This window comes from Mchenga conophoros, linkage group LG4 (genome assembly GCF_057382185.1).
Source record: "Mchenga conophoros isolate Kocher_MC1m ecotype Shallow Benthic linkage group LG4, M_conophoros_male_GT1.1, whole genome shotgun sequence".
Taxonomy (NCBI): Eukaryota; Metazoa; Chordata; class Actinopteri; order Cichliformes; family Cichlidae; genus Mchenga; species Mchenga conophoros.
The window spans coordinates 12,523,709-12,548,909 of NC_140529.1; the positions used below are offsets into that span (position 1 = coordinate 12,523,709).

Here is a 25,201-nt window from a genome sequence, read left to right on the forward strand (position 1 = left end):
ATTAGTTCTGGTGTGAAATGATACATGGACGTCTTTTTCTGGCAATTCAGACTTCAAGTACCAACAATGCTGTCCTGTCCTTGAAAAGCTTATGGGCACTGTGACAGGTCCTTATTTTAGGCAAAGCAAGACATTGGTATATGTTCCTGCTTTGGATTTTACATTTTGATACATTTTATTCAAGTCAAATAGAAAGCAATACAGTCTTTGATATAATTAGTCTACTGAGGTTTCTCACGTCATGTGCATATTGAGTTGTTCACCGTACTGGAGGTGATTCAGCAATCGATTGCTTGTGAAAAATGTGTCCTTCTCAGTTAGTTGGAAGTGTTTCCTATCTTCAATTTAAAAGTTGCGCTTTTAATTTGAAGGGTTTGAGTTGCAATTTTTATGGAAAGTAGCTGGCCGGCGTCACTTCCATTTAAACTATGTAAATATGCCAAACACCAAAGCAATCACAAGGATTCGGTTTTGCCAACCTTTGCCAAGTCTAGGGAACGTGCGCTTCTCTCTCATGACCGGTGATTGCCAGATGAGATGGACCGGTCTCCAGGCCTATTTACTACTACACTGTCACCGTGATTGTCACACGTCAAAAAGACAAGTTATCGTCACACAGTTAGTGGTCACGTGTCTGAAAAAAAATCAAGTAATAAGTCTTGTTAGGATAGCGCAACACCATCTGGACAGACAGCTAGCAGAACAGCAGTGCAGGGAATTATAGAACCAATACTAGTTATTATAGGGGATACTTTTAGATGCACTCTTTATGATGACATTTACTGATGATTATTTTGGAAAGATCCTTATGGTTCCTTATTATAGCAATGCAAAATTTGTATTCCTTCTAAATTACTTGAGGGGTGGGCTTATTGATCAGACCTGTCCCCACAGCTATATGATGATTAACCATAATTATAATGATTATCGACCCTTTCAGCATACCAGAACTTTCCCCATGTAGCATGTTAGATATATCTATGAAAGCCAGTTTGTATTAGCTGAATATACATTTTCACTTTAAGATAACAATTAAAATGTATCCATCTCCAGCTCGTCACTTCTACTTCTTCCCCTGCCTGTCCTTCAGCATGACGTGTTGCATAACAGTGATATCAGGGGCCTGGTTGTTCTCTCCATCTGGCTGTGGATGGAGGCTTAGATGGATGAAGGGAAGAGAGCAAGAGGGGAAAGTGACGATCGCCAAGCCGGTTGGGACGAGAGTGATGAGACACGTGGTGTAGTGAAGAGACGTCTACACGAGATAGAGCACATGCGGTTCCATGCTAATTTAATCAGAGACCAAAATAAGCCAGATACTATGAATAGAAACACAACAATAGTACATTAAACAAAAGGCTGTGAATGTTATGAATCACACTGAGCTGGCCCCTCAGTCTCTGCTCTATTTAAAGTAATTCTCTCACATCATACCACAAATTCATAAATACTGAATGGAGTCATTTTCTTGCCGACAGCGTTACCAGATTATAGCTTTGTGGAAAGATCACGCTGATCATGATGCTCTATTTCATCTTGTTTGCAAGAATTTAAAATTTTGGGCCCCAAAGGTGTATTCCTAACCATTTTCCAAGAATTCCCCGTATACTTGGAAAAACCAGTGAACAAGGAGAGAAGAAGACCCAGTTTGTGCTCATCAGACTGTAGCCAAAAAGACACACACTTGAACAGAAATATAAGTAACAGCTGGATCAGTTCAGCAGATGCTCTCTGGGAAAATAATATGCAACTCTACCAAGATAGAGGAAAAAATCTTGACATCCACACATAAAATAAACAAAGGGAGGAATCTGCATCCTTACTTCACTCTTTTCACTTAGAAATGTAAGAGGAGGCGGTCTAGGTCTCATTGTCCCTGTTTGAGGCAAAGGAAATAGGAGACAAAGTTTTACTGACAGATGGATTTAAGGTCTGGCCCTGAGGCGTCATTATCTTTCAGTTCCTGGTTTGTCGTCACACTGTCTGGATCCATGAGGAATAACAGCTGTAGACTGTCAAACACTTTAATAATTTAGCTTTCAGATCGTTATCTTCTGCAGTTGCTGGACGTCATTTGGTGGAGTTTTGTCGTTAATTTTCTGGCACTTTCTCTGTTTGATCCTTCCAACGCCTACTTCCCTTTCTCATCTGCCATCCCACCCCCCTCCTCCATCATCTTAATTCTCTCCCCTTCACCGTCTGCTTCCTCTTCCTCCTCCACCCTCTTGGCTCCCTTCCTCTTCTCCCTCTTCCAGTCCTCCAGCTCTTCTCAGGAGCGACTGCACCAGCTGCCCTTCCAGCCCACCATGGATGAGCTCCACTTCTTATCCAAGCACTTTGGCAGCACAGAGAGCATCATGGATGACGATGGGGGCCGCTGCTCTCCCCACATGCGCCCTCGCTCCCGCAGCCTCAGGTTAGACACAGCAGCGGCGCTCATGAAATTAAACAGCAGCGTCTGCTGCCCAGCGCACTGTCCTCTTTTCAGAGGCACTACTTAAAAGCAGATTTGCCGGGTCACCAGTGGTTGATCTTACTGCTTTTATGTAACATCTTTGTTTTTATCGTTAAAGAGGCCTTTAACCAATAAAAAAATATTTTAGCTTATATAGGATCACAAGTCAGAATATTTTTAATTGGACATAAAATCCATGCAGAAAACATCAGTTTTAGGCTCATGACCTGTTATAATTTTTATGTAAAAAGTGATCTTTTGTTGGATAGTTTAAAAAAATTAAGCTTTTTGGATGAAGTATACAAATGATAATCCTACTGGAGTAGATTAATAATGCATAGGTTATATAATCACAATATACTCAAAGTAAATAAAGTAAGTAAAAGTACTTCTGTGTCAAATTACACTTTTCAGAATTTGATACATGACAGTAACGGATGATAATTATGATTTATTAACGTGTAGATCTCATTATTGTTGCAGCTGGGGATTTAAGTACTTTTAAATGGATTTATAATAATCCAATAATCCTGATAATCCAAAACTTTAAGATAAATAGTACGGAGTTCAGAGTACAATACTTGCATCCAAAATACATAAAAAGAAAGCAGCATGACACGGAAGTACGAGTACATTAAACCTCAGTAAAGTCATCAAGTAAATACGTATATAAACCAGTACTGTCTTTTAGTATTGATTAGGTATTAGAGTATTGAAATGCCAACAGTTTATGGGCAAAACACCTCTATAAAAAAACAAAATGTCAGTAATGTCTTAGTTAACTTTTCATGTATAGTCAACACAAATAATTTTGAAAACTATGATTGAATTTTGTCTTTTGGTGTGAATAATTACTTTAGTTCCAATCACTCCCTTTTATTGAAAACTATCTACTGTTTTTTTCATTTTACAGTGCGTCTTGAAGCCTATTTTAAATGTATTTCAGATATGTCGATTATAGCATTGATCTCATTATATAACAGTTTTCAGCCCTTGCTTTGGAAAAGCTGAATTTTTTCCCCTGTGTCCCTCTGCAGCCCAGGACGCTCCTCCTCCTGCTATGATAACGAGATAGTCATGATGAACCACGTGTACAAAGAGCGTTTTCCAAAGGTTAGACACGCACACACACACACTAACACAACATACACACAGAGACTTGCAAAGAGCCTTCACGATAACATCATATTCTGTTTAAATGCACACAATAGTAAACTTTTGGAGCCTTTTCGGTGCTCAGTTACTAATTAAAAACAGTCAAAGCTCTGCAGTTTGTGATTAAACATTATCAGAGATCTGTGTATGCAAATGTTTTATATCCTGCATCCAAGAAACTGGGAAAGAACCGTAACCATGTGGGCTGCTAAACCATAGCAAACAAGATTATGAGAACGTGCCAAGCTCCATTCACCCCGTCAGTGTGAATATTACGTTTATTCAGTGCATGTAAAAATACTGCTCCAGTTATGAACACTGAAATAAAGCCGGTCGGTGAGGTCGGTATCAGAAGGAAAGAAGCTGAAAGCTTTGACAGTGATAAAAATCAAACCATAGGAAATTGAGCATTATAGTTTAGAGTTCATCTGCGGTAAAAGCTCTTTGGGCTTGTTCTCACACAAGTGAAATGAAAAAAAGAAAAAGACATTGTGCTGAAGTCTGACTAAATCAGCAGAGCCACGCTGTCTGAATCGCAAATGAAACGGCTTCCTGAACTTTCTCTCGCATAAATCCGGCCAAGCTAAAAAAATAAATCTTTTCCTAAACCTAATCTCCTCTGCTGTCTTCTTACGCCACCTTGTCCCCCACCAGGCCACGGCTCAGATGGAGGGGAGGCTGGCTGAGTTCATCCAGGCTTACTTGCCTGAAAGTGTTCTTCCGCTGGCCGATGGAGTCCTCAGCTTCATCCACCATCAGATAGCAGAGCTGGCCAGAGACTGCCTGGCCAAAGCTCGCGAAGGCCTCATCACCTCTGTGTACTTCTTCGAGCTACAGGAGAATCTGGAAAAGCTGCTTCATGATGTGAGTTTTTGGCAATCGCCATCTTGTTTTTTTGAAACTGGACGTCCCTGGGTTTGACCGAGAAACCGAGGAACGCTGCGCACTCATAAGTAGCAACTTGCCAGTCACATTGTAGCCACACACTAAATCATTTCCTACTAAATAGGACCATAATTTACAAAATGAACATCATGCTGGATTTAATAAGACTTGAAGTTGGAGATTAAGACCACAAATTCATCAAGAAAGTATTTACTAAGGCCCATTTTCTTTACTCAATGGGACAACTTAACTGCTCCTCTTCACTGGAAAAGGTTTAAGGCACAGTTTACCCCAGCTCCACTGAATTTTAGCATCTTTTATCTATTATATAAAGCATGTGTTGTATTCTTAGTACAGTGGCTTTGTCATAAATAGGAACAGATTCAAAGGTGACAGCCAGTAGCTTTTTTGGGATCGTGTGGATGACGGTACATTTAAAATGACTTTATAGAGGAAAAAAATACCAGTGCTGTTCTCTGAGAGTGGTCAGTAATGGTGAACATCATAGAGAAATCAAGGGGGGGACAGAGACTTAGAGATGTACTGTATGGTAAACTGAATCTAGACTGCTTAGAACTGAAGATGATGCTTGCATATATGCAGTATTGGGCAAGTTACTTTGAAAAAGTAATTAATTATAGTTACTAGTTACTTCATCGAAAAAGTAATTGAGTTAGTAACTGAGTTACAATATTCTAAAAGTAATTAATTACTTGAAAAGTAACTATTGCATTACTTAAAAAAACCTCTGGGGTCCAGGGTATAATTGCCCATTTTTAACTACTTTTGATTTTCCCTCCACATTTTACCTTTAAAAACTATTTACTTTGCCTTGTTTGGTATCATCCTTTTCAGCACAACCTCGCGTGTCTGAATTTACAGTTATGTTTTCATTTTGACATACTGTAGTAACACAACTGATCTAAAATCAGACAAAAAACATAAAATCAGTAGAAAAAGTATATTTTTACTGTAACAACCACAAACATGTTTAATGAATCACATTTCACAACTTTAAATGCAAATATAAATTGTCAATTTTAAAATCATATGCACAAGTTTTGCAAACAACAAGTTATTTGCAGCCATTTACCTTTTACCTTGATTTTTTAAATAACCATTTCAAACTATTTACAGAACAATCAGCTGTTCTGCATTCAATAAGATGCCACACAATTTATTTGTGCCACTCCAAAAAAATAATTCCTGTCCACTATAAAGGAGAAAATCACAGCCTGATACCTGCAGGTCTGACAGCAGCAGGTGTATCACTCCTTGTTACTTTGTCATCTTGAAGTGGTCATGTGATTGGCTTACCACGACTACTTTATTCTTCCTCGGTCAAACAGCAGCGCTCATGCGATTGTTTTGCCCCCTTAGCTCCAGGTGTTGTGCTAGACAGTGATCGTGATTACCGTCTGCGGGAGCGCGCGCAGCTGCTTAAAGCTGTAGCGTCCAGATTACTCACAGTTACTTCCATGCAACTGATATAAGATGCAGTAAGCTGAACACAGCTTCAACCGTCTGTTTGTTGAAAAATAGTAACTGTAACGGCGTTGTAACGATAGGAATAGTAATCAGCTGGATTACTCGATACTGAAAAAAACGCCGTTATTCCCATCACTGCATATACGGCTATCACCCTATCAATTACAAGCAAACATGCAGCTTCCATGTGTTTTTTTCCTAGAGGAAACAGATTAGCAAGATTACTGATTAGCATCACACCCCAGTAAGATTTACGAATGTAAAGTGTAAAACATGTGAACTGTGTGGTCGGATCCATCATTCCTGTCGCAATCATCAAACACCTGGGTGAGCTTTTGTAAAGAGCAATATCAAAGAGTGACCAATGGGAACATTTTGGAGAAAGGCTGAGCGGTGGTGCCGTATCCACTTCTTCGAATATATCCATGAATTGTGTGGCTCACAACTGAGCTCCTTTAAGTTTCTCTTATTTGGCCTTCATCAACCTGATTCTTAGCCACAACAGGCAGCTGTTTCCAGCTAAAATGGTTGCCAAACCCAGTGTGATGTACCAAATAACATGCCACACCAAGTAACAGACTGAGTGCTGAACATAGTGGAGACTCCTCATAAAAGAGGCACTGTGATGTCACCCAAGTGTTTGAACAGTCTGTATTTTAAATCCTCAAGCAGAGCAGTTTCACTGTTGCCATATGGAAAGTGTGCAGGTCATATATGACTGTAAATCAAGAGAATGCGCTCTGATATGGGACATAAGACATAAGGTACATCTGCACTAAAGCAAAGCCTGCTTTATTGTTCTTCTAGACATTAAAGAGGTCTCAAATTTACAAAAGAAACTACATGCTGTGCTTAATATGACTCGAAACTAGGGACCAAAACCACGAACTCTACAGGATGATGTTTACTGAGGTCATTAAATCAAATGAGCTGCAAGTTCCTTTCCTCGTATATTTCTATGCTAGTGGACTTCCTTTCTGCAGCCAGATTAGTCGCCCCCTGCTGTTCATTAGAAAGAATGCAAGCCTGAAAACAGCCATTTCTATGAAATTAAATAAAAATATAAAAATTAGACTTTTTTCATTTATATTTGTATTAAACAGTTTCTTTTTCCATAGAATGCCTTTTTTTCAACAAAAGTATTCAAATAGTGAGCAGGAGAGAAAGGTGAAGCAGATGAACTGCATAAAGATTAATTTGTAGATACGCTTTGTGAGTAAACATCAATAAAACAGATCATGAGCAGATCAGGTACAGGTGATGGGGATATGCGAAGCTTTGCAAGATTTGTGATTAAGTGATTCACCTCAGGTCTTTTTAATTAGATTCAAACACACAAAGCCTTTGGCGAGAGCCAAATTGGAGGCTAATTGTGCATGTGATTTGCCAGAGAAGATAACAGGTATCTGCGAATTTCATAGAGCCCATCTTTACAGCTTGATTAGATTGCTGTGATTACCCTGGGTTGCCTGGATTAGGTTTGATTGGATCAGCTTTTTGATTATGTACCTTCGTGCCTCCGTCTGTCTTTTGACTGACAGATTTTCTCTGTCTTGTGTGCATGTTTTATTGTTGTCAGATGTCACTTTTTGCAAATGTTAAAAATGCTGATGCATATCTGTCTTTCTGCCTCTCTGTGTGTCTGTACGTCAGGCATTTGAGCGCTCGGAGAGCTCCGAGGTAATCTTTGTCACGGAGTTGGTGAAAAAGCTTCTGATCATCATCGCCAGACCTGCAAGGCTTTTGGAGTGTCTGGTAGGATCACACTCACACTTATCAGTATTTACCCACCCATCGACTGCTGCGATGATCACAATCCTCCTCCAGCCCCATGATTCATCACAGAACTTCTCACAGCTCCTGTGACTCGAGGCAAATTGCTTTATTTTTAAAAAGCAATCATCAGCGCAAAAACATATTTGTAGCCCCTTATGAGCATTTTAACAGTCTGATTTTATACACAGCAGGAATGTGAAATGAAAACAAGCAAACCAGTCTAAGACTTGGTCCAGTCTGTCTGGATGGCGGAGACATTTGCATTTAGATTAAATTTGCCTTCCCAGAGTACGGCTAATACCAGGCAGTAGCCCCCTGCTGCTCGGCTGCCTTCCAGCCTGCCTCAAACATACCGTGACCACGTTGTCGTTTAAAGTTGAAGGATGTCTGTGTGTGTGTGTGTGTGTGTGTGTGTGATATGGTTTTTGTCTATGGAGCCTGCTGTGACTTGGTGTTTCGTAACAGGATATCAGTTGTGCATCCCTGCATGAGTCATGCCAAGCTGACGTGGTTCTTGATTGTGAGAGACAGCTCAGACGGTGACGTGGAGAATTGATTCACTGGGCTTGTTCCAGTCTCTCCTGGCGAGCACGCCTAATTGAAAATTAAATTATTCTTTACGTCAAACTAGTTTATCTGAAATCATAACTGTAAAAATAAGCCGAATTTAAAATCCTTCTCTTCACATGCAAAGTCCCGAGTGATCATATTTTAGAGCGTGTGTGCTTTGTGGAATGGGAGGCAGATTCTTCCGCTGTAAGGCACCTCTCCTCAGGAACCAGCTCCCAGTTTAAGTTCAGGAGACAAACACATCCTCTCTGCTTTTAAGACTCATAACTTTTTGATAAGACTTGTAGTTAAAGCAAGATTAGGTGATATTAGTGGTTTTGCTACAGGCTTACGCTACAGAGCACTAAACTCCCTCTTTTTTACTCACAATGCATTTCTATGCCACTACAGCTTGTCATGAACTTTTTCTTTCTCTTTTTTCTCCCATAGTTTTGCCGCATTTCTTGTTTGTCAGCTCTTCTTTTTTGTCTTTTCTTTAAAGATTCTCAGCTGAGAATCATTAAAGCGATGATTAGAACTTCCAGTCAATGAATTAATTAAAACAGATTAATGTGAATTTCAAAATCTTATCTGGTTTTCATATGAACCTATTTTCAGTGACATCGGCTTCAATGCCATGAAATTAACTAGGCTTCGAATTTTTTTCTTTCACTCTTATTTGCCAGATTTTTCAAGTAACCTATATTTGACAACAGCTTAATAAAAGTGGAAATTCTGTTTTTAGTGTGCCACAAAAATATTTTTACCGGCCCCCATATGGCGCCCTCTATAATAAAAAATTCTGGAGGCGCCCCTGCTTTTCTTTTCCTTCACACCCCCTCCCCTACCCCCACCACCTACAAGTCACACCTAATGGCCACTACACAACCTAAAGCACTTTGAAACTACTGTTTGTTGTGAATTGGCATCATATTGATCTTCTCTGTTTATGCACAGCAGATTCTCAAATGTGACACGTGGTATTAACTTTTGCAAGGAAGACGAGCTGATGCTTCTTTTCCCTGCCCCGTTCTGACCACCACCATCAGTTCCTCAGTAGCAGCACAGACTACAAAAACAAATCCTGGGCTGATCCAGAGGCAGTCATTCATGAAATGACTTGGATATTTTATTAAATTCACAACCAAATGCCAGGATAACTCAAAGGAAAATTAAATCACCACAAATCACTCTAATTTAATGTAGCTGATTGAATAATTATTGGATGAGCTCCAAAACTTTATACCTGATGACATCAGCTACTCAGGTTTTATTGTTGTTCTCTGCAGGAGTTTAACCCCGAGGAGTTTTACCATCTGCTGGAGGCAGCTGAGGACCACGCCAAAGAGGGTCATCTGATGAAAACAGATATCCCTCGTTACATCATTGGCCAGCTGGGGCTTACTCGAGACCCGATTGAAGGTGGGTAGAGGAACTTTAAACAATTAACAGGTTTAAACAGGGCCTATTATGGACATTTATGAATTTATAGTTTTATCCTTAGTTTTATCACAATTCCAAATTATTCTTATTTATATCATGCTGGGCCTTGCTGTAGCCACTCATATCATATGATGCCTGATACAAGACATTTTAGCTTGTCTCCAGTGAGGCCTGTCCCACAGTTTGGGAACCACTGCATTAAGCCAGCTTTCTTGGTATTGGCTCTTTCTCATAAACAGAAGGTTTAAATAACAGATGTGTGGCACTTCTGGAGTCTCACATATACCAGTGTGTAATCTGAGCTTGCATAACTACTGGCATGTTTATTATAAGCTCAATAAGAGCCCTTTTATATGACATAAATAAAGGAAAGCAAAACAGTCTCCTTATTAGAAAATAAAATGACTACCAGATTTTTTTGATCAAACATGTGTTTGTCATCAGATATGGTTTACTTGGAAAGTTATGACAGCGAGGGACCAGTGACACCTGAAACAGATGACTCCACAGAGGTGAGATCCAAAATGTTCCCCAGTCTGGTCGTTTCTGCTGGCTGAACGTGGCTGAAAGGTTGTTGAAAATGTTTTCATCTGCTGATGACTTGGCAAACAGGCTTGTGTCCATTCAATTAGCTCATTTGCACTGAGGCTGTTGAACCCAGATCCACCCCTTCCTTGAATCACATGGCCTCCAAATTAGGATAAGCAGACAAAAAACTATAATAAAAAACAGGAAGGAGGACATAGGAAATGCCTGGAGCAGGTTCTGCTTATCTGTGCAGACAATATAAATGCAAAGACTAATTTAACAGGTGACAAAAATGATATAGAACGTGCTTTCTATCCTCCCACTGGATGATATTTAATCTTTGCATTGTGATCTTTGATCCACAGGGTAAGATGAGAGCAATGAAACCACCAGGAGAAGCAGACTTCCAGACCATCAAGCTGATAAGTAACGGAGCATATGGGTGAGCAGAGCTTTTCTCCCTCACATATGTGCTTTTTTTCCCTTTACAAGCACACAGAGCCAGTGAAAATAAAATGGTCAAACTGCATGCCTCTCTGGCTGTGTCTGCATGTGAACCAGCGCTGTTTACCTGGTGCGGCATCTGGAGACACGGCAGCGATTTGCCATGAAGAAGATTAACAAGCAGAACCTGATACTGAGGAACCAAATCCAGCAGGCCTTCGTAGAAAGAGACATTCTCACCTTTGCAGAGAATCCCTTTGTCGTCTCCATGTTCTGCTCCTTTGAAACACGTCGGCACCTCTGCATGGTCATGGAGTACGTAGAAGGTGAGGACAGGTCTACATGTGCAAAACAAAAAGTAACCCAATCAGTGACAGTCGTTTTACTCAGACAAGTTTACAGTCTGTCTAGCTAATATTTTAGCAACATTTTACATTATAGTATTTAAAACTAGAAAATGCATTTTCTGAAGAAACTGCTGTGTGAATGCTGCTAGCTGAATGTTTTGAGCTGAAATGAAATAATTGCTGAATGTTAAGTTAAAAATGTTGAATGAGATGAAAAATGCAGAATTTGTCACGTGAAAACAAAAGTGTAGAACGGTTGAAAACTGACGTTCACACAGAAGAAGAAGTTGAAAAGTAGCTGAACATGTTTAAAATATAAATTAGAAAAAGCTAAGTAATTACAAAAGAAAATTTAGAGTCAGAAAGCATCTGAAGTAATATTAAAAGTTCATATTCTTTTAATCACTGAATGACTGAAATGCGATCCCTCTATTTGGATCCACACAGTTTAAAAAGTTTACATCTCTGAGCTTCAGAAGACACGCTGTTGGAAAGAGAACAACAATGGCTACATTTTGAGGGTAAAATGATAGCTTTAGAGCAAACGCTGTTGACACAGCAGCAGTTAAAACAGAAGTTTTTAAGATTAATCTTGGCAGAGTGACAGACAGAGCTGATTTAAGGATGCAGGTGTGAGCCTGGCTGCTATAGTGACTCCAGCCAGTGGCACCAGAACAGAAAAGTGACTCTCAAACAAATGCTTCCAAAGACAAAACTACAAGTTGTATTGACAGAATTCCTTCACCGTGAGCGGCAGCAATGTCGAGTCTACACAATTCTCAGTTTTCATGCCTGTGGAGTTTATTATATGGACGTGGTGACAGTGTAAAGACAGCCTGTACTTCTGACTTTTAGACAAATTTTGGGAGCCAACTCTACTCTTCTATGGAAGAGTTTGATGTAGGAGGCTGTGCATTGGTGACATTTATGAAAGAACCGTACCATCTATTACAATAATAATAACATTGAATGAAAGAGGGCAACAATGGCTACGTTTTGAGGGTAAAATGATGGCTGTAGACCAAAAGATAGCGTACAAAAAACGTACGGAAGATGAAAAGTAGAAGAACAATACTGTGGATGCTTAATCAGCATTAATCCAGCTATGGAGCACATATGTTTTCTAAGCCAGCGGTCCCCAACCTTTTTTGTGCCACGGACCGGTTTATGCCCGACAATATTTTCACGGACCGGCCTTTAAGGTGTCGCGGATAAATTCAACAAAATAAAACTAGTACTGGTACCGAAAAAAAGAAAATTTATTCATAACACACGTGAAAAGACCCAGGAAAACCGAGTAAACGATAACAAAATAACGCTGAAAACCGATAAAAACTATACATTTCACACCTGAGCCTTAACTCTCGCGGCCCGGTACCAAACGACTCACGGACCAGTACCGGTCCGAGGCCCGGGGGTTGGGGACCGCTGTTCTAAGCTGTTAACTGGTTAGTGAGCTAAATGTTCCTGTTTGTATACACCATAACCTAAATCCCACCGTATATTGACTGAACTGAATATCATGACACATTTCCTTAAATGTAAACTCAGTGTGCTTCCCAAAGTGGCACAGTTATCATGTGCAGGCCTGTGGAAATGGTTTTGAGTCTGTTTTTGAGACACAGTAGTAATTGATCTGAGGTCAGCAGGCAGCTTGTTCCAAATAATAGGACCAGAGTAACTGAAGCGCTCTCAGCAGATTTAGATCTGATTCTGGGAACAAGTGAAGGATCAGCACCTGCTGACCTGAGAGGTCTCATTGGGTTATAGACACTGAGAGCTTTTTGAAGAAGTAAGGATTTCATTTATTTATAATCCTCTATTGGAGACTCGTTTGATGCTTCTGTTTAACTAATGTCATTATTATTACTAAATATTAGTGATAAAAGGCTTTAACAAGACGCTCTTAGAAAGATGTAGCACATTTTGGGGTCAACTTGAAAGAAAGGAAGATGTGAAATGTAGGTCGGTGAGGTCAGAGGTCAAAGGTGACATGATATTTTGTAACATTTCCTAAATGTTCCCAATACAATACAAAGGCAGCAGCAAACTTATGAAAGTTTGACCTTATTTGACCTTGAAGAAGAGGTCAGAGGTCCAGTGTAGGTTCCCTGTGTGCCTGTATGTTGTCAATACAAACAATCACAATAAGAAGCATAGTTTTAAATAACTATATAGCATTACTATGTGTGCTTGTCAGCCTAAATAGGAGTCTAGCACAAAAGCCACCAGGAGCCAATCATTGTAACTGGTGAGTACCCGGGACACTAATCAAATATTGAATTGTGTTGGCAGGTGGGGACTGTGCCACCCTGCTAAAGAACATCGGGGCTCTGCCCGTGGAAATGGCACGCATGTACTTTGCAGAGACAGTCCTAGCGCTGGAGTACTTACACAACTATGGCATTGTGCACCGTGACCTCAAACCTGACAAGTAAGATGGAGCTAGTTTCTGTCACACAGGGGCAAAGAGAGCAAGCGCCAATTATTTGCTAAGATGTATAAATAAGGTTTAGACTGCTCAAATGTAACTTTTGTCTTTCTGTTCTCAGCCTCCTAATTACCTCAATGGGCCACATCAAACTGACTGACTTTGGCCTGTCGAAGATGGGTCTGATGAGCCTGACCACCAACTTGTATGAAGGACACATAGAGAAGGATACTCGAGAATTTTTGGATAAACAGGTATGACCAAAGCGAAGTCAGATACACAGCCATTTACTCAGATCTTAATTTGTTTAAATAAAGTCTGACAAAACATCTGAATTTTACAAATTAATAAAACTCTCTGCTATATTAAAACTAAGTATCGAGCGAATGTGAGTCAATTTAAATTAATTGTACTGTACACATCAGGACAACTGTGTGTGTGTGTGTGTGTTTTATTTTATCAGCATTAAAGTGTAGACTACAGTATGATCCAAGCAAAGTTTCACCATCAAATTTCCTTTGAATGCTACATTTCCATTGTGTGGCAGGTGTATCTGACAAATATGGCACAGTTGGCACAACAGTAGACCAGCCTTTCCTTGGTTATAATAATTTCTCTTTCAGGAAAGGCTTATATTTCCAGGGCTTTTATTCAGCACTCGCTTTGAATTTAAGCCTCATTATTTCACGTGCATTCATCACGTCGACCACATATGTGTTAGGATTCAGTGCATGCCCATCTGCACATGAAAAAACACCCACCGGGGCTTTCATCTTGTCTTGGCATCTTTGAGGTGATGGCTTGGCTAAGCATAAATATGCATGCTCCCCACATGCTGTGTGTTTCCCGCTCTGTGACGACTGTAGGAGCGACTGTACGGTTGTAAATGATGAATACACGATTCAGTTAGATGTGAAAGAAATGTTATTAGCAGCAAAAATGCACACGCCTGTAAGGATGAGTGGGTCCCAAGTAATTCACAAAAATCGGAGGTCATAAAATTTAAGAAACGACCGATTGCTGCTTTACTTTAAGGTGTGCGGAACTCCAGAGTATATCGCCCCAGAGGTTATTCTTCGTCAGGGTTATGGAAAGCCAGTGGACTGGTGGGCGATGGGCATCATCCTGTATGAGTTCCTGGTGGGCTGCGTGCCTTTTTTTGGAGACACTCCAGAGGAGCTGTTTGGACAGGTCATTACAGGTGAGAGATCAAAGTATCTCAGTAGAAATAGCATCATTGGACACCGACCGCAGCTGATAAGTAAAACAAACTGTTAGTCATGTACCATAATCTCTCTCTCTCTCTCTGTCGGCTTGTTTCTGGTAGATGACATAGTGTGGCCAGAAGGAGATGAGGCTCTTCCTGTTGATGCCCAGCACCTGATCTCCTCTCTTCTGCAGACAAATCCGCTGGTTCGATTGGGCACAGGTCAGTCTCCTACAGCAGAGCTTCTGGCTTCTCCAGGATTCAGATGAAATCGTGTAGTGATTCCTCACCACCTGAAGTTATTTTCTATGTGCATTCATTTAAATTTGAATCAGACTTGACGCAGATTTATGCATCACAGATATTTTATGGTTCCAATATTTTTGCACTATTCTAACCATATTTGTTTACTCTCAGCTGTGGTAATAATTGATTTTTCCGCTCAGACCTCTCTGCTAGTTTTCATTCAATCTTTAGTCCAGTGTATGGTGTAATGCTTACATGTGGAAATGATGTAGGCTCACCAGCCACTTCATTTGGTACACCTGTTCAACTCCCACTTAAAACATCTAATCAGCCAATCACATGGCAGCAACTTAGTGCATTTAGGCATATAGACATGGTTAAGGTAACCTGCTTAAGTTCAAACTGAGCAAACTGAACATCTCTATGGTTTACAGCAAATGCTCTAAAAAGAGAAAATATCCAATGAGCAGCAGTTCTCTGGGTGAAAATGTCTTGCTGATGTCAGAGGAGAATGGCCAGACTGTTTTGAGCTGATAGGAAGGAAAAGGTAACTCAAATTTTTACAATCAAGATATACAGAAAAGCATATCTGAATGGACAACATGTCGAACCACCAGCAGCCAAGACCACACCGGGTGTCACTCATGTCAGCTTAATAACAGGAAACTGATGACTGGAACAGGAAACCGGACAATAGAAGATTTGAAAAAAAGGTTGCCTGATGTAATGAGTCTCGATTTCTACTGCACAATGAGATGGTGGGATCAGAATTTGGCATAAACAGCATGAAAGCATGTACCCATCCTGCCTTTTACCAACAATTCAGGCTGGTTATGGTGTTTCTTGGCCCACTAGAGACACTATTTTAAAACAGTGCTAATTGAGCATTGTTTAAAATCCTCAGCCTACCTATTGCTGCTGACCATGTCCATCCCTTTATAACCACAGTCTACCCTTCACCAGTCATCTTCTGATGGCTGCTTCGAGCAGGATAACAGACCATGTCACAAACTTCAAATCATCTCAAATTAGTTTCTTGAAGTTGACAATGAGTTCAGTGTAACCACATGGCTTCCTCAGTCACCAGATCTTAATCCAACAGAGCCCTTTTTGGATGTGGTGGAACAGAAAGTCTAAAAATCTGCAGCAACTGTGTTATGCTGTCATGTGAACATGGAGAAAAATCTCCAAGGGATGTTTCCACCACCTTGTTGAATCTATGTCACAATAAATTAAGGCGGTTCAGAAGGCCAAAGGAGTCCAATTCAGTACTAGCAAGGTGTTGCTAATAAAGTGGCATGTATATTTATTTACATTTGAAGATACACTTGGGAACCTTCCCTGAACAATTCTGTAGCAGTGTGCTTGAATAGTTTGCTTCTATCCCACTGCACACTTTCTGAGCTACTTTTGTTTTACATCTCGTTCTCCTTTGATTTTTAGCTGCAACATTATTCTGCAAAGATTAAGATTAACTTTTCTGAGAAAATGCACAAATTTGAATGATTCCTGATGTATTTGAATCCTAAAATAGAAATGCCGCAGCCTGATGTGAAATCTTGCAGTCTTCTGTGGTCCACTCAAACTTTTAGTCACAGTTCCAGTTGGCCCACCAAACTGAGATTTTTTGTGTTTTCTTCTTTGTGTTTTCACAGTCTCATTGTGGTTTCCTGATGATTTCATTGTTTAGGCTGACTTCCTGTTAACAGCTTTCCTTTATACCATCTAATAAACCTTACTGTACTGGTCTGTTTTCTCAGCAGTGAAACAAGACACTGTATATGCTTTTGTCTCTATCCAGGACTTTTATTTGTAGTTCAGTTGTTTTTTTGTGGGTTTTTTTACTGTGCTGTATTAGTACTTTCATCTAAGAAATGCATATGAATACTTCTTCCACCACTGCACATCCCTCTTGGGTACACCTAACCCTGACTGGGGCTCGCTGACCTAGAACAATAACTGTCATCGTGCGCGCTGGCTTACGGGTTCAGTTTACCCAAATAAGTCAGCTTCATTCAGGGTAGAAATGCCTCCACATGCTTGAGGGCTGCTATTACTACCTGTCTGTCATCGCGCTCCCTCATTCTCTCTTTTTACATCCACCTCCTTTCCTTTGCTCTGCCCCGAAGGTGGTGCTTTTGAAGTGAAGCAGCACTCATTCTTCACTGAGGTGGACTGGAACAGCCTGCTGAGACAGAAGGCAGAGTTCATCCCTCATCTAGAGTCAGAGGAAGACACCAGTTATTTCGACAGTAAGTTCCCCTTTGGGAATGAAGGAATGGTATTGAAGAGAATGAATTCCAGCACAGATCCTTTAAACCTTAGGAATTTCTTATTCTTGGAAACAGGTCAAGGTCTTTAACTCTCCCATGTAAATGTTAGCATAAAGCACATTCAGTCAGCAGTGGCTGACTGAATGTACATTACTTCTCACCCCCAGCTCGTTCAGAGCGCTATCACCACGTGCATTCATACGATGAAGACGATACCAATGACGACGAGCCCGTGGAGATTCATCGCTTCTCGTCGTGTTCCCCTCGCTTCAGTAAGGTCAGGACCTAAACTTTTATTTTTCTGTCAGCGTTTATTCATCAGTCTACATTCAAATCAATCAAAAGAACCCAAATATTTACTGTTATGCTGCACCGATGTGAAGGTATACAGCAGTATGGAGCATCTGTCTCAGCTGGAGCATAAACCCCATGGCGTGACTCTACGGGAGCACAAGGTCCCCAGGGAGGATCGCTTAGCCAAGAGAGAAAGCCTGGGAAGTGTCACCCTTCGAGATAAGAGCTGGAGGACTGGCTCACCGGAGATGTGAGTAAAAGCACAGTTAATAAAAAAAGTGCTATCTGTGTTTCCGTTTGTTTTTGATCTTCTACCTGGGTTCATTGGCATTGAAAGTTTATTTCAGAATATAATTGTCTTTGGTTTTCAGGAAGCGTTTATCCTGCTCAGAGTCCTCCTTCACTGAGAGTGATTCCAGCCCTCCGTCTGGGGCACGGAGGCGCTTCTCTGCTCTTATGGATTCTTACCGATTGGCCTCCCCTCTGGAGTTGGACTCTGAGCTGCCTGTCCCGGGCAGACAACCTCCAGTGAAGGCCAGGGGAACGTCTCTGGAAGGAGCCATGAGTACCATCTCTTCTCAAGGCGACCTGAGGGCATTCCTTAAAGAAAGTAATGGCTTTGCAGCTGCCGGTAAGAAAAATGAGGAACCATCTCATGACTTGAACAATTTCATTTGTCACCCCAAAACATGAAAACATATATTTCCTATCACCTTTCATGTCTCTGCCTTATTACAGACAAACTGTTGAGACCTGCTGATGCATCACTGCCCCTGCCAAGCAGTGCTACCATTCTGGGGCTCCCAGACCCACAGGGGACTTGTGGGGCCACCACAGACCTGGTGCTGCGAAGAGTTCGCCACCAGCAGCTCTCGGAAGGAGAAAAACGCAGCTCAAGACCAGGAACTAAAGTTATCAAATCTGCCTCTGCCACTGCTCTGTCTGTCATCATTCCAGCAGGTAAAGGCATTTCTTTTACTGCATTAACAAAGACATTTTAAAAAATAGTGTTTAGAAATGAATCTTTTGTGCTTTCTCTCCTCAGTGGAACAACACGGTGCATCCCCTCTGGCGAGCCCCATGTCGCCCCGCTCCCTCTCGTCCAACCCTTCCTCTCGTGACTCATCCCCCAGCCGAGGCTACTCCCCGATGGTCAACATCCTGCATTCTCCCATTACCATCCACCGCTCTGGGAAGAAGTACGGCTTCACCCTCCGAGCTATCAGAGTCTACATGGGAGACAGCGATGTTTACAGCGTGCATCACATGGTCTGGGTGAGAGAGCAAAGCAAACAGGATGCAGAAATCTTGATTTCTCCCTTTAAAGCAATGCAGAAACAAATGTGATTATTACTATTTATTCGCATAGCGCCTTTAATGTGATTCTGCAGAACAGCCCATGCAGAGTACCATACAGTATCTGAAGGTAACTGGGCTAATATACTTAGTAGTCAAATCTGTGATGTTTTTTTGTTCCAATCACAGCATGTGGAAGATGGAGGTCCGGCTCAGGAGGCTGGACTTAGTGCTGGTGACCTCATCACTCATGTAAATGGAGAGTCAGTCCACGGTTTGGTCCATACAGAGGTAGTGGAGCTGATCCTGAAGGTAGGAGAGATCTATCCATCTAAAATAAAAACAATTTAAAAAACATCTATCTATATATTTATGTACTAATATAAATCATATAATTGTGCATCGACTGCAGAGTGGGAACAAGGTGACTATTACAACAACTCCTTTTGAAAACACCTCCATCAAAGTGGGTCCTGCCCGCAAGTCCAGCTATAAATGCAAGATGGCACGACGCATCAAGAGGACCGGAGCCAAGGACGGACAAGAGTGCGTCACTGCAGCATTCCAAGAAAACGTATCCCTCTGTCATTTAGATGATTTCACTCTAGTCATTCGGCTTTTTGTTCATCTTTCAGTAAGAAGCGCAGCTCCCTGTTCAGGAAAATTACCAAGCAGTCCAACCTGCTCCACACCAGCCGGAGCCTCTCGTCTTTAAATCGCTCCCTGTCGTCTGGAGACAGTCTCCCGGGCTCCCCCACCCACAGCCTCTCTGCCCGCTCGCCCACTCAGAGTTATCGTGGCGCTCTTGAATCCCCGCACCTGGGTTAGTATTTAAGGCGACCAGCACGTGTGCCTGTTATAATCTCGTTTAAAAGCAAAAAACAATTGGGGAGTAATGCGATGGAGGAAGATGCGTGTAATGTCTTGCCTGTGGAGTCCAGTGGGGAAGACTAAACATTAATCATTTCTCTATTAGTTATTGGGGAAGGAAATACTTTGAGTGTTTTTTGTTACTGACACTATATTTAGTTTAATTCATTTTTTGTGCTAGTTCACTAAAGCAGTTTCCTAATAATAATGAATTACAGTGGTCAAGTTAGAAGTAATGAATTCATTAACTAGCCTTTAAGCATCATTCTGAAACAGGATGTTTCTAATTTTAGAAATACCGCACAAATGACTAAAGGCTTAAAATACGCACTGAAGGACATATCTGGTCAAAAATGACTCCAATATTCACTGTGATATATAATCACAGTGTTACTGGAGGGCAGGGTAATGCCATAAAAGCATCTGGTAAGACATAATGTTTCTAAGATTAGGGCTGAGTACAATAATGTCATTTTATTTGAATTTAGAAGCAGGAAATTAGAGGTTGTGCAGGTCTTTAAGACATGCCTGTACTTTAACTAAACGATTTATATCATCTGGCTTAATGAATAGATAAAACTGGGTATAGAAATTAAAATGTATGGAGTGTTTTCTAGTAATATTGCCTAAGAGAAGCATATATAATGTTCAAAAGAAACTTTGTTTTGAGAAAAAAATAAGGTGAAAGAGCTGCGTTTAACATTGCAAGTATGTTTCATGTGTTTCATCACACTTATACTTTATATAATTTAGCCTACAACTCAAGACACATGAGTAGAAACACACACATATTCATTTTATTGTGTTGGGAAAAAAATATTCCAATATTCTTCTTTTTCCTCAGGTACATCATCCCAGAGCAGCTCCCCGGCCTCCAGCACCCCTAACTCACCTGCAACCACTCACCACATGAGACCCAGCTCCCTACATGGGCTGTCTCCCAAACTTCACCGGCAGTACCGCTCGGCTCGCTGCAAATCTGCTGGCAACATCCCATTGTCTCCCCTGGCTCACACCCCGTCCCCGACCACCTCCTCTCCTCCACCTCTCACTGGGCACACGGTAGGGAGCTCCAATACCACGCAGATGTTTCCTGCCAAGCTGCACTCCTCACCTCCTGTTGCCCGCCCACGTCCCAAGAGTGCGGAGCCACCCAGGTCCCCTTTGCTGCAGCGGGTGCAGTCTGCAGAGAAGCTAGGAGCACAGATTTTGCCTTCTTCATCATCATCATCGCCCTCTCCTCTGACAGGAGGGGTGTCATTACGCAAGCATAGCCTGGAGGTGACACACGGGGACTACAGGAGAGAGTCCTTCCACTGTGAGCACAGTCTACAAAGTCTGCTAGAGATGGAAGGAGAGAACGGACCCGCTCCCCCATCTCCTTCATCATCATCCTCCCCCTCTCCTCCTATGGGAGGGGAGGTTGGAGGCCTAAAGCCTGTGAGACGTCTGGGAAGGCAGGAATCGCCACTCAGCCGTGACACACTCTTAACAGCAAGAGAGAAAGAAGTCCAAACCACAGAGTCTGAGCTTGCTGGGTCACAAACTGAGAGTGCAGCTTCTAAAGCAGAGTCTAAGATGAGCGTCGTTGACACATGTAAAACGTTACTTCCTGCTGAGGTTGCAAAGAGTCATGGATGTGGAGCTGCAGTTGAAATCAAGTCCAGTGCTTCATCTTCAGAGGTTAAGCCTGGTTCTGGCATCAAAGCTCCAAGTTCAAGCCTTTCCGGTTCTGAGGCAGCAACTTTTAAGAGTAAACCCAGCGAAAAAATGTCTCCTTCAGGCACATCAAAGGGCCTGCTAAAGCAAGACTCCAAGCAGCAAAGTGCACAAACAGATAGTGGACCTGCAACAAAAGCTCAGGAGAAGACTGAGGAGAAGGCAAAAGGCCCTTTAGCTGCACACAAAGGGACCTTTCAGAAAGCACCTACAGAGCAGCTCAAGCAGCGTAAAGGTACAGACACGATAGAGAAAGGAGCAAGCTATAAAGCTAGTGATACCACCAAGCTCAAAGGACCTACACCTGTAATTCCAAACCAGGGTCAAGCCCACGCTGCAGCCAGATGCAAAGAGGAGAAGCCAACAAACAGAGGAGTCAAGGAGGAGAGGCAACACCTGGAGGTCCTGGAGGAGAACCCCATGTCGCCTCCCTCGAATGCAGCCTCACCCGCCTCGAGCAAGTCACGGCCCATGTCTCCAGGGGATAAAGCCAGCTTCGTTACCCAGCTCACAAGCGTGGCCAAAACAGTCCTCGGGCCTATGAAGGGGGGATCACAAGAGGGAGGCAAGGTAAAAGACATATCCAAGTCTGGCGAGGAGAAGCGGGGAAGCGCTGCAGGAAAAGGAGAAGCTTCGTCTGGCAGTCTCCGCCGGGGGGCTCAGACAGCAGCCAGCACTATCCAATCTGATAAAGGAAACATTCGCAGCTCTAAGCATCACTCGTGATAAGAGCTTCAGAGGGAGTGCGATTGTCCCATGCAATGCCTTTTTAACTGTAGCATCAAGCTAACATATCATGAATTTACACGAAATGTAAATGGAGAGACATGCTGAAAAAAAGACCAAAAAAGATGACAGAACAAAGTTGCATCAGCTGACTCCTGCTGGAAAACATGTGCACATGGTGTCCTAATGTAGACCTGTGTATGTACTGTATGTTCATCACATTATGTTGTATATAGTACAAACAAATGCATATGTCTGAATGCATGTCTAACACTGTACATGGGAAATGAAAGAATATTTAAAAAAAATTAAAATTATACAGCAGACCTTAAGGTAGAGAACACTGTGAACAACTTTTCAACTGAACACAGCCACATGCGCAGACACGTCGGAGTCTGTTATCCCTGTATGGGGGTCCAGTAGTGCCAAAATTATGTTCACGTGTTTGCCGTGTGTGTCGATTTGACATGTGACTAAATATTTTTTATGTCGTTTCAAAGACTTAACTCGTAGCAGAAAGAAAAAACTGTGAAAGACAGAATTGATTTTTTAAATGCTCTTATGTAATAGCATTTTTATTGTGAGTCAGCTCCACAATATGTTGAAGATTACTTTCTGTTATGGATCTCAGGCTCTGGAACAATCTGTGTAAGGTCCTTCCAAACAGCTGATAATTTTAAATAACTTTTAGAGACCCAACAAATTGTGTTTGCTTTTAGTCAAATTTGAGGCGTTACATAGTTTTTGTCAAGTCTCCTGTGAAAAATTTCTTACTGCTTGTTTACTCGGTTGCTGTTTGTTTCTATTTGTGAATTTTGATCAATTTATTTTTTACACTTGGGTTTACATTTCATGTTATTTATTTATTTATTTTAAATTAATTTTGCCTTTCGTTTATGCTTTTCTTTTAATATTTAAACAGTTTTTAAACATCTCCTATTTCTTTGCTTTTAGAAACTCTTGGGTTTATTTTGCAGTTTGCTTTAGGTCATTATCCAGCTGCACCGTGAAGAGCTGTCTGATCAGTTTTGCAGTGTTTGTCTGAAACCGAGCAGAAAGCATGTTCCTGTACACTTCACTAAATGCATCCTGCTGCTTCTTTCAACGGTCACATCATCAATAAACACTAGTGCCTCAGTTCCACTGACAGCTAAACATGTCCATGCCATAACACTGCCTCCACCATGTTTGACGGATGATGCGGTGTGCTTCAGATCAGAAGCTGTTTCTCTTTTTCTCCTTATTTTTCTTTATTGATTATTCTGATCCTTCTGTATTTCATATTTGTAGGCTTTGACAACCTTCACAAAAGGGTTCCTAGAAAAGAAATCTGCAATCATTCACTTCACTTGTGTTTGAAAATGTCCCAAAAGCTTATGGAGCTAACTGTATGCTGGTTTCTACGTTTTGTATTTCTGCCCTGGACTGTTTCAAACATAACTTGACATGTTAAGCAGACATAAGCAGTGAGCATGTGAACATAATTTTGGCACACATGCCTCATTTAAATGGGCATTACATTACATCGGCTATATCATTTAGTTCAGTATGACACGAACTGTATTTTCTTTAGTCTTTAGTTACTAAAAGGGATCAGACACAGAAAGGTTTTTCATATGTCGTGCACTGGGGGGTCAAACAATCCTGAACTCTGGACCAAGATACTGGAATGGGGATCAGCTTGTTTGTTCCAGATGTGTTTAAGGGCTGGATTTTGAGACACTGGTGAGGTGATCTTGCACTGGGACGCTATGCAATGTGTTAATGATGTGAGTTTTTCTCTGTGTGTGTCCTCAATATTACATTTACATTGTGCTCTAGATGAGAAAAAATAAGGGGAAAGGGTTGCAATAAGTCAAGCATTTGGTTTAAATAGCTGTCTCTGCTAGTCATAGTGAAATGTGCAATTACATATTTTAACCTATTAAGTGAATATATAAGTGTGCTCAGAGTGTGGTATGGAGATAAAGTGGAGACAGAAGCGTAATGAAAGTACAACTTAGAGGAGATTTTGCGGTTTCACTCGCTCTTTGTTATTTATGCAGAAGTACAGTTTATAGTGTAATAGGTGTGAAGGAAAGTGCCAGTGTTTTCATTTAGGGATAATGTGATGTTTTTGTTGGTTTTTGTACTTAAATGTGTAACAATATGCAATCCAAAAGTGCCCAGTTCCATAAAACTGAGCATCCTCGTCAGTGAAACCGTAGTAGGTTGTACACAGGAGTAGATCTGTCAAGAGGATTTTAGTGTTAAGGTGATGTTTATTGTTGTGTGTTCAAGTGATCTTGATAGATTCTGGACTCCAGGTCCAAGACCTGGTTTAGACTGCCACCTTGTGGATGAACTAACTTGACACCAGAGGACCTGAGGTACACAAAAAAACTAGTGAACATTTAATGAGCAGTCTATCTTCTGCCTGTGGATCTTTCTAACCCACACATTATAGTTCTGATTGATTAATGATGAACATCTTTGAATCAGATTTATATGACGTTTAGATGTTTAGACATTAAACAGTGGTGGTTTATGTGTGATGTGAGGAAAAAAATGCACTTTATGTTGTGTCAAACTTTTTATTTTTTCTTATATTTTTTTCTATTTGTTGTATTTAGTAACTTTGTATTTATTTCAAATTCTGATTTACTACTAATATTAGTTCATGTTCTGACGCTGATTACGCTTAGAATGAGAAATTTACCAAATCTATGTGGCTAGCCCATCCTGTGCAGTTTTGACTAGTCTTTCTGTTAAGTCGGAAGCTGTGATGTTGCTGTCACATCTATTTTTGTCCAAGTGTTAGGCGTGTTTACGAGAACTTTGCTTTCTCAGACTATTGTTGTCCATTACATTGTTACATACCTAATAGCCACTGTCGTAAAAAAACAATGCAAAAACAAACAAACTAAAAAAAATAAAAAATAAAATAAAAAAAAGCCTATAGTGCAGAATAAAATGCAAAAAATACTTCCTTTGTCTCACTTTTTGAGTCTAACATGAACGTCCGCCCTGAGAGTCGGGTCTCACTGTTATTGGTCCTCCGTTGGCCAATCACAGGAGTGACAACACGTG

General features: G+C 41.1%; 1 protein-coding gene across 3 annotated transcripts in view; it reads left to right on the plus strand.

The window, feature by feature from the left end:
- Positions 1–25,096, plus strand: part of LOC146575613 (microtubule-associated serine/threonine-protein kinase 1-like) — a 52,752-nt gene extending 27,656 nt beyond the window's left edge. For all 3 annotated transcript variants that reach the window (XM_085270377.1, XM_085270378.1, XM_085270379.1), the window contains 22 exons: positions 2,256–2,416; positions 3,493–3,568; positions 4,265–4,474; positions 7,637–7,738; positions 9,598–9,730; positions 10,196–10,263; positions 10,645–10,721; positions 10,841–11,049; positions 13,366–13,504; positions 13,623–13,755; positions 14,537–14,702; positions 14,829–14,930; positions 17,084–17,206; positions 17,395–17,504; positions 17,611–17,771; positions 17,893–18,152; positions 18,260–18,481; positions 18,567–18,796; positions 19,007–19,129; positions 19,230–19,363; positions 19,453–19,640; positions 20,532–25,096. In XM_085270377.1, coding sequence (XP_085126503.1) covers positions 2,256–2,416; positions 3,493–3,568; positions 4,265–4,474; positions 7,637–7,738; positions 9,598–9,730; positions 10,196–10,263; positions 10,645–10,721; positions 10,841–11,049; positions 13,366–13,504; positions 13,623–13,755; positions 14,537–14,702; positions 14,829–14,930; positions 17,084–17,206; positions 17,395–17,504; positions 17,611–17,771; positions 17,893–18,152; positions 18,260–18,481; positions 18,567–18,796; positions 19,007–19,129; positions 19,230–19,363; positions 19,453–19,640; positions 20,532–22,132 — 4,728 coding nt within the window. In that variant the 3' untranslated portion in view covers positions 22,133–25,096. The remainder of the gene's footprint in view (positions 1–2,255; positions 2,417–3,492; positions 3,569–4,264; positions 4,475–7,636; positions 7,739–9,597; positions 9,731–10,195; positions 10,264–10,644; positions 10,722–10,840; positions 11,050–13,365; positions 13,505–13,622; positions 13,756–14,536; positions 14,703–14,828; positions 14,931–17,083; positions 17,207–17,394; positions 17,505–17,610; positions 17,772–17,892; positions 18,153–18,259; positions 18,482–18,566; positions 18,797–19,006; positions 19,130–19,229; positions 19,364–19,452; positions 19,641–20,531) is intronic.
- Positions 25,097–25,201: the final 105 nt, after the last annotated feature.